Source organism: Dipodomys spectabilis, unplaced genomic scaffold (genome assembly GCF_019054845.1).
Source record: "Dipodomys spectabilis isolate Male_0828 unplaced genomic scaffold, ASM1905484v1 ptg000197l, whole genome shotgun sequence".
Taxonomy (NCBI): Eukaryota; Metazoa; Chordata; class Mammalia; order Rodentia; family Heteromyidae; genus Dipodomys; species Dipodomys spectabilis.
Window position 1 is genome coordinate 3,629,225 of NW_024870874.1, and position 9,358 is coordinate 3,638,582.

The window sequence follows — 9,358 nt, forward strand, 5'->3', positions numbered from 1 at the left end:
CCACCATGGCTCACCTAATAGCACCTTAATCTCAGTGTTCCTTGCACTTTCTATCATTTTGCCAACCAAGTAGCTACCTACAATTTTTGTAAGGAAGAATTTGAGCTACCACCATTGCATTAGAACATTAAAGCATCATAAAAACCACCCAGGCATTTGACTTTTGATGAAGTCAGTCAATAACTAATGACGTGCTATATGCATACTATATACATATACACATGGAAAAGAACAAGGCATAAATGCTGGTGGTATAAATTTGTATCTAAATGGAAACAGTGAATAGTGTATAAATGATTTATTGTGAAAGCACTTATTTCAAATTTGATAGGTGACAGGCTAATTTCAAGAATGTGAAAAACAGAACAAATACAAAGTGAAATATAGGAAGTCATATTTATATAATTAAACTTGAATTTGTTGCTTAAAGATTTTTTTGTGATTTACTAAATGCAATTCATATATAAGTACAAACTAATATAGCAATAAGGGGCAGGTCTACCATAAACTGACTTAACATTCCAGATTCGGTTTTATATTGTATCCCTTAATTAAGTAGACAGATAAATGTGTTGGACTCGTGTTAATTCTTGCAAGCTATGGCATTTTTTAGATAACGAAAAAATAAAGAGCAGGAAGAGAACTAATATTCTTAAATATCTACTATTATCTAGAGTTTGTGGTATTTTGTATTTAATACCTGTTGAAACTTTACAACTCCTTCTTACTTCTGAATTTTTACCACCTATATAAGGTGAAAACATGTCATAGAGTTTAAGTAACTTAGCTAGTCAGACAGATGTACACAGTGGTTTGTCTAATATCAGAGCCTATGTGGGTGTTTTGAATTCCACAATGTCCTATTCCCTTACATTTGTTTTAATATCTAACACTCTAATTAATGGATTCAGTTTGCAATTTCTAGTGTATTTACTGGAAAAAGAGAGGGAGAAAGAAGAGAGAGCTAATGCATATTACTGGACTTGATTCAGGTTGCAAAATAAGGAACCATTTATTACGTAACAGGGTATTAGCAATAAAAAATGATCATTACTGAACTTGTATATGTATCAGGAACTTTACTAGTATATTATATATCTTACCATATTTAATAATCAGAAATCCTCTAGGAATACATATTATTAAACCATAATAGAGAGAAGAAAGATTCAGGGACATTAATTATATAGGTAACATGGAAAAATATTTTCAATCCATTCTTCCCACAACTACTGGACACTGGTAGCCACCCTCTGTCCCCTCTCCTTCATCTTGTCCTCAGCTTAATGACCCAATAAAGTCATATTCCAATCAAAGGGAAGTTGCAAGCAGACACTTATACGCTTAAGTTAGCATAATGCTACCTTCTTGCTCTCAACATCAGGATTAATTGGATTCTTAATGATTGGTAGAAGTAAGATATATATTTGTCCATATTATTTGAGAATAATATTTTATATTCCTACTTATAAGTACTATTAGTATAAACACAACAAAATAAGACAATATTTATAACTTTAAGAATCAAAGGTACTATTTTAATGCAGTTAATTGTGCAGAGGACATTGTGCCTGTTAATAATAGTATTGTCTTGCAATGGATGAATCTACTTCAAAACGTTACTATGAGTAAGATGAGAGAAAACTCCTATCAATAGCCTCCTCACTTGAATTTTGAGTAATGGCTAGCTTGTATATAGTCCTAATATTTTAATGTGATTTCATCATTGTACAAATATTTTCAGCTTAATTTATTAACTTTTTTCAAAATAAATCTTCCTGACAGAATTTGATGAAGTTTGTTGTATCCAACATTTTCTGTCTGACTCATATTGTAATCATATTGTGCTCAGTCTACTGATACTCAGTTTTGAATTATCAGATTAATATAATTAATTGCGATTGTTGTGGAACCAAACTAGTATGCTAGAATAATGAAAAGTATAAAATTTCATCATTTAACATTTATAATGTTCATTTCCAGTAAATTGAGTTGAATCTCTGTGGTTTTGAAATGATTTCTAATTATTCTCACAAGGACAAAGTTTGAATTGTCAGCAGTTTTCAAACTTTTGTAATAATAAGTAATAAACAATTTAAAAATTCAATTTCTAGAGTCATCACCATCTCCAAACAGCAATAACAGTGTAATAAACTGTTGATGTAATATCAAGCTTGAATCCACTACTTCTTCAGCATGGTACTTGGTTCTGGTATCTTTGTTTGTTCTTTTTTGGTCACACACCATATTGGCCAACCAGCCTGTAGATTCACCTCTCTCCAATCTAAGCAAATAATATATCAATCTGTCCAAAGTTTGCAATGGCTTTCTACCTGCTTATATGTTTAACTCCAACATCTTTCAAAATTTCAATTCCTTATAATATGGTTCTAATTCATTTCATTGACATTAAATTTCAAGCTGGAGTTGTGGTTTATCACTGACATTTCCAATATTGAGGAATTCAGCCATGCCTTTTCATTTTTTTAATTATCTTTAAGTAATCATATATAGGTGTTTCTATTCATCACATCAATTTATGAGTGCAATGAATTTTTATTTTCTTAGTGTACTTTCTGCTACTCAAAATCCAACTCATTCTTAAGACGCAAGATCAAATATTAATTTCTCATTGAGATCCTCCCTATCTTCCTTATCAGCTCTAATATCTCTAATTTCATAGTGTTTATTCATGAGTATGGTATGCCATGTAGTAGCTGTTGTAGAATTAAAGTGCTGTTTAATTTTAAGTTTCCTGAGGGTATGTATGACAATACTTGCCTCTACAATCAGCCTCTACAAGTGTCTGTATATTGTAGATCCTCAACAATTCTTCATTGTTAATTGACTTAAAACTTTCAGAAAATGTACATATGTATTATATACTATGTATCAGAAGTTACATGTCTTATATGTCTATATTTAGACTATATGTACACAGTGTTTGGTCATGATACATGTATTTGAACATTTATTCATACATATGAAGCACATTTGGGTTGAAAAAGTTCTAAGGTATCCTCTTTTCTAATTACTATTATGAAGAAGCAATCATTGGGTGACTTCACCAATACCTGATAAGGATATTTAAAAATTCTTGTCTGAGTTCTTCATTCAGTGCAATTTTCAATTCAGCCATCTCACTCTTCTTACTTAACCCCTCCCTCCTGCCCTCCCTTCCTTCTTTTGCTTCTTCCTTCTACCTACCTTCCTTCACTTAAACTAAGTTTGTATATATCTTTATTTTCAAGGAATAAACAATTCAGTTTCCCTTACTTCTATATTTTCATTTACAAAGTATTCTTTTCTTTTAAATATTCCCTTGATCATCTAAGACCTACTTTCAATTCCTTTAGCCATATAGTAATGTCTGCTTTTCTCTGAGGGAAAAATAAAGTGGTCATTCTTTTGCTCTCCAGTTTAATTTATCATTTTTCCTCACCATGGATCACCAAAAATGAATATTATCATCAACTTCATTGCATTATTTATATTTGCACCAAACGTTAATGTTTACAGCTTACTTTCACATAAGACAGTCATTTGATTCTGTGATTTTGTCAACACTGCAAAGTAAAAAAAAAAACAAAAAACAACTATTATCACATTTCTATGCAGTTGAAAACACTAGGGGGAGGTCCAATGAGAAGTGAAGGACCAGCGTTTCCCAGCTAGTGTAAAGGTGGAACTGGCCCTCAGACCAAGGTCTCCAATTCCTTCCTCCAGAGAGCTTTCTACTATTTTAAGCTGTTTATTGGCTTGTGTTCCCACCATGACATTTATGTTGACATATATTGGCACTTCAGACACCGCACAGTGAATGTTGTCTAGGCTCTTTTCGATCTGAATTACTGCTTCGTTCTTGTTACTTTGATAGCAAAAATTGCAACTAGGCAAATACTGTGTTGTTCATTAATTGCCTGGGAAGCTCAAATCAAGGCTACAAATAATATCATCTGCTGGAAAAATACCGTTTGATTAGTGTTCTTGAGAACAAACTGCTGAAAAATAAAACTAATCAATTAGTTAAAGAGCACCTTCAACTTTCTGTTTTAATCAGTAACAATGTGATTTGATTTCCTCTGTATTTATCAATCAAAAACAGGAATGATTTTGTGTTTGCAAAGCTCATTGCATGTGTGCAATTCATGCAAGAAACATCCCAAGACAAATTCTGTGCTTTGCCTTTAAGTAAATTTCTTCATAATTTCCTGCTAGTTACTGGACAGACATAACTTCCTTTAAGATTTAAAATATCAGTGCAATTTTACTGTAGAAAGATTTGCCTCCTCTGTGTGTATATGTGCATGCACGCATGCATGCTTGCACACAAGACAGAAGTAGTCTGAAGCCAAGAATGAGACTCCTCTGTAACTTATTTGCAATCTCATGATCAATACACTTTCCCTTTCTACTTTGTCCCTGTCTCAATCTTTAAGCACTGCTAAGGAACTCTTAAATGACCTCCAGCGCTGAACATCCCTTTCTTCCTATGAGCAAGTGAAGTCTGGGACTGGTGGCAGAGTTCCTGGGTCCCCTAAGACATGAAAGCCAGCCTGCAGGAACAGAGCGGAGGGGATTCCTCTGCTTGGCATTGTTTTCCTGCCTGTCACTGCCCCACCAGGATTTCTCAGCATTTAGCAGGAGGCACTCGGGGGCAATTCCTTGCTGTTTGGTGCCTGGTTGCAAAACAGAGCAAAAGAATACTCAAGAAAAGAAAACGTTTAAGAGCAAACATCTCAATAGTTGTGCACTTTGAATCAAACAAACAAAAATCCCACTGTAGTTCACTCATGAGAAGTGAATGGTACACAATCTTTCGGACAGGCTCCATGAAGCCTCCATGGCTTCTGGCTGCTATGTCTGCCTTCATTCGTCTTAGTTCTGAGTGTCCCACTTACCGCAAAGCTACCCTTAAAACACATTCAACTCTACATCCACATCCATCAAGGCGCCGAGCATACTGCTTGCCTAGAGACCGGGTCCAAATGGCTTGTTGGGGGCTCAAATTATCTTTCAGAAACTCCTAGAGAACTGAGAATCCAGAGGTTAAAAACACGGCACTTCCCCTGGAGAGCGTCGCTTGCGCTCCTTCCCCACAGAAAGCTGGGGGAGAAATAGCTTTCCAATGACTCACTGATGCCTTTTCGTTGTTAGGATTTAAAAAAAAAAAAAACCCAAAAAACAAAAACAGTATCGAACATGACCTAATTCGTTCTCTGGAATCCTACTTTTTAACCTTCGCGTCCCAGCACGGTCGGATCCGACTCTCTAGAAGCACCGGGTCCCCCCAGGAGTCCAAGCGTCCCTGGCTGTGGTCCCAGAGGAAGAATTGGAGAGGAAGGGACCGCTGCTTTCCACTTACCAGTCTTCCACACGTAGATGGTGGGCGCCTCCGCTTCGCCTAGCCCCGCAGCCCCGCAGGCACCTGGGCACAGCAGCAGCAGGAGCAGCTGCAGGACGCCCCGACGTGGCCCCGCAGCGCCCGGGTTCCCGGACGCCCAGCGCCTCCCCGGCAGTCCCATGCTGCCTGCAGCCGCCGCTCCAAGGGTCTGGCTCCGCGGCGGGGTTAAGTCCCGGCAGGGAATTCTTTGCAAGTAGAGAGAGGCAAAGCTCTTTCCCGCTATTGTTCGCTTCTGATTAAAAGGAGAGAAAGAGCATCTATCTAACACCACCAGGGAACAATAGCAGCTGCGTCTGTGGCCAAAGATGCAGCAGCCTCCACCACCGCCGTCACCGGGACCTCTGCCACCGGCCGGGAAGCTGCAGCCGCTGCCATGGCGCGCGCCGCGGAGTGGCAAGTGCTCGCGGTCCGCAGGGGGCCCCAGCTGACTGAGCAGGTCTGGGACGAGGCGCAGCCCCCGCCTCCAGCTGGAGAGAGGGGAGGGGGGCGAGAGCCGCCCGGAGCGCGAGGGGCCTGTCAGCCAGGGGGAGGGGGGTGAGAGTGCGCGCGAGGACCAGAAGGGGCGCCCGTGGAGGGGGCAGCTGCCACCAGGCAGCACCCAGACCCCACATGCCTGCCCGAAGAAACTCCACGCACATGGGGAGATGAAACGGGCTCGCTAGGATGCACCAATAAAAGGAACCATCCGCAGGCAGGCTTCACACTGACGAGTAACTGGCATTGAAATTCATCCTCGCCCTTCGAGTCAAACGCTAGATCGAGTGGCATGACATTCTGGGGCATATTTACACAAAGCTTTGGGGCTGGTCATTTAATTTTGAGCGCTAGCTTGGAGTTACTGTGTGTGAGCCGCAGCCTTTAGGATCAGATGCGGGGACGGGGCTGGGGGGGGGGGGGGGGCGGGGGTAGGGAGGGTAAGGCAAGGGACTTTCCGCTGTCAAAATACTTTCTTTTACACGTTGTTTCTAACTTAAAGTAAGCGATTCGTTCCCAGGATAAGCCTGAGGGATGTGGATCTGGGAGGGATTATGATAGCCTTTAAAACTGAATCCGTGTACAATGCTAATTACTGAAGGTTAAAAAAAAGAATATAAAACCAATCATCAAAATATGTATCTCAGTAAGAAGCCCATAGTCAACATCTCTATTTCTCTCTGTGGAAAATATGCTATTTGCAAGTATCCAGACAGTTGGATAAAGGGGCAAATGCAGTCAGTAACATCGTTTGGTTATCTATCCATTAAGAAACTCTGAAAGCATTACAGACATTGATTTCTCTTCATCTTTTACTGAGCTTCATAATCTAAATAAAGGAGCCATATGGTTTTGTGTCTTTTGTTCTTTGTGTTTTCAACTTCTATCAGTATAACAGAAGAATGTGTGAAGTCAATAATGCTTTTTCCTTTCTCTCTTTTTCCCTGTCCCATAACAACAATCTTTTATTATTAATTCATTTCCTAGTAAAACCAGAATAGAATCAAGACATTTTGCCAATTAAAACAAAAATAACTCAGCTACCAGAAAGCCAAAGGAAACTATTATCTGGTTAGCAATTTTCCATCTAAATTTTTTTTAAGCAAGAAAACCACTCTATGAATTTTACTCCAAAGACACAGCAACTGAATAGTTTAAAATGAGGAAGCTACTGTTTCTGAAAAGAGGAAATCTTCCATAAGGCTCCCTGGGGACTCTTGTCATCTCGCCTAGCATTCCAGACACAGCCCTTCTGCATGCATTAGATTAAAAGCAGGTTTGATCAAATAATTCCCAGGTCCTGCCTGTTTAAGTATTCTGACATCAGAGGAAATTAGCTGTGTTGAAGGTTGCAAATTTGGTCTTTGTTTACTTTTTACTCTGTTAGGCCTCTATGAGGGAATTAAAAGCTCAGAGAACTCTAGCTGTATGTGCCTGTGATTAGGAAAGATAAGCTAGTGTGGATTACTATTTTTTTTCACTGGTGGAAAAACAGGCAACAATCCAAAAGATTAGAGGTTGATAAAGGATACAAAGAAAGTCTGATCCTAACTAATGCAGGGCTCCCCGAAGGAAGACTTCTGTCAGCAGTTATGCAGTTACAGAAGAAAATTACATGCACTCTTGCTTCCTGATTCTGTCCTCTTAGGAATACCATGGTCTGCATTATCAGTTCCTAGGGAAGCATTGTCTTGCCCTGGGTGTTTATGTTTCTCAGCTATTGTTAATAAGGCCAATGCTAAAATCCTCTAATATGATAGGATCTCAGTAAATAGTAGTCCAATCTGAGCATTCCTGGGAAGCCTCCAAGTCAGTGAAATTGAGAAGCCCTCCAAAATTAATTTTCCATGTGGGATTGAGAAGTCCCCAAATCAATTCAGCACATGGACATGCATTAGATAAGAGAGCATAAAGAATGTGACAAAGTCCACTTAGTGTTATTTAATGTACAAGTTAATTGTCTGATACTTTGAAATGCCATCAGATGCTATTCTTCATAGTTTGATGTCAAAATTTTCTGATTTTTATATTTATTCATAGTCATATAATAATTACCCAGTAAGTTAAGTTTTCAAACATTGTAACTTCAAACATTACATGTAAGAATTACATGTTTAGCTTCTAAGTAAACCTTTGTTTCCATTTATACTACACAATTAAGGCAACAAGTTCTGCAAAAGTATTTGAAATCAGCCAACCATTGGTTTCTTTCTTTTTATTTTCAACTTACACAAAACTTAGAGCATAAACATCCACCCTTACCATCACTTACATACAATCACTAATAGACATGGTTGCATGTTACAGAAACCAATTCCTACCAACATTTATCTCTACCATTGCCACATATTTGTTCATAACAATGTCATTACTACACTTGAAAATGAAATGTATGGGTCTCTGAGGAGACAAAAATGACATATATATTCAGATATATCTGCTTTTGTGAAGGGAATATTGTCCAGTTGGACAGCTCCTATCCATAAAACAGTCAGACAGTGAGAGATAGCAAGACTCAACACTCTTTTGTTTCCTAGAATATGATATAAATAATACACAGATGTTCAATGACATGATGTCAAAATTTAGTCATGAGAAGTCTCAAGGATGCAGATTCAATTGACCATCTGTACAACCTGCCATAAAGTAAATTTTTCATCATTTTTCATAAAAATCTGTTCAAGTATTAATGAGCTTGTGCTATTAGAGTTTTTCAAACCAAATAGATGAAAACTAAAAAGCATCTATGGTTTTAATATTTAGAAGTGAGATGATTCTGAAATTATCACTTCTTATATGGTTACCTTAACTGGCTTTTGTTATTTTTGCTCTCATTTCTAAACTCCCAATTATGAATATATGTTCATAGCTATATGTATGTTTGTTCTTTTATCAGAATATAGGCTTATTCTGATTAACTTATTCTAGTAGATTCATGCAGATATTCTTGAAACATAATTCACAACCCATTAGATATTTGTATAACATCTTAGGTAATGAGAACCATATGTAAAAACAATAGTTAAAAATTTTCAATTACTTGATAGGAATGCAAACAACTTTAATACCATCAGCTTTTTTGAATATAATATATGAATGACAGACTGTAGGAAAAAATAGGACCTTAGATTGAGAATTATATGAGAATGTCCACTATGAAATAAAAAACTCAAAGTACATTTCACCAAATACATACATCATATATCATCAGAAATTGTACTCACCATATTATGTATGTAACTGTGACCTCTGTACAACACCTTGACAATAAAATTAAATTTAAAAACACCAAAAAGGCAAAAAAATGAATAAAATCATTCCAAAGAATTCTATTTGTACATCCTCTAGATGTCATACTTCACCAAGATTTGCATTCAACAAAATTTAGGCTTCCACTGTACCCCTTTTCCTGTCACACCCATCAAATTATCAAAAATTAAAGCTTTCACCTTTGGTCATTATAGTAAGTAGTCATAACAT

General features: G+C 37.5%; 1 protein-coding gene across 1 annotated transcript in view; it reads right to left on the bottom strand.

The window, feature by feature from the left end:
• The window catches only part of Thsd7a (thrombospondin type 1 domain containing 7A), a 342,684-nt gene extending 336,939 nt beyond the window's left edge, over positions 1-5,745 (bottom strand). The window contains exon 1 of the mRNA XM_042696060.1: positions 5,366-5,745. Within this exon, the coding sequence (XP_042551994.1) occupies positions 5,366-5,525 (160 nt within the window). The 5' untranslated portion in view covers positions 5,526-5,745. The remainder of the gene's footprint in view (positions 1-5,365) is intronic.
• Between the last annotated feature and the right edge of the window lie 3,613 nt (positions 5,746-9,358).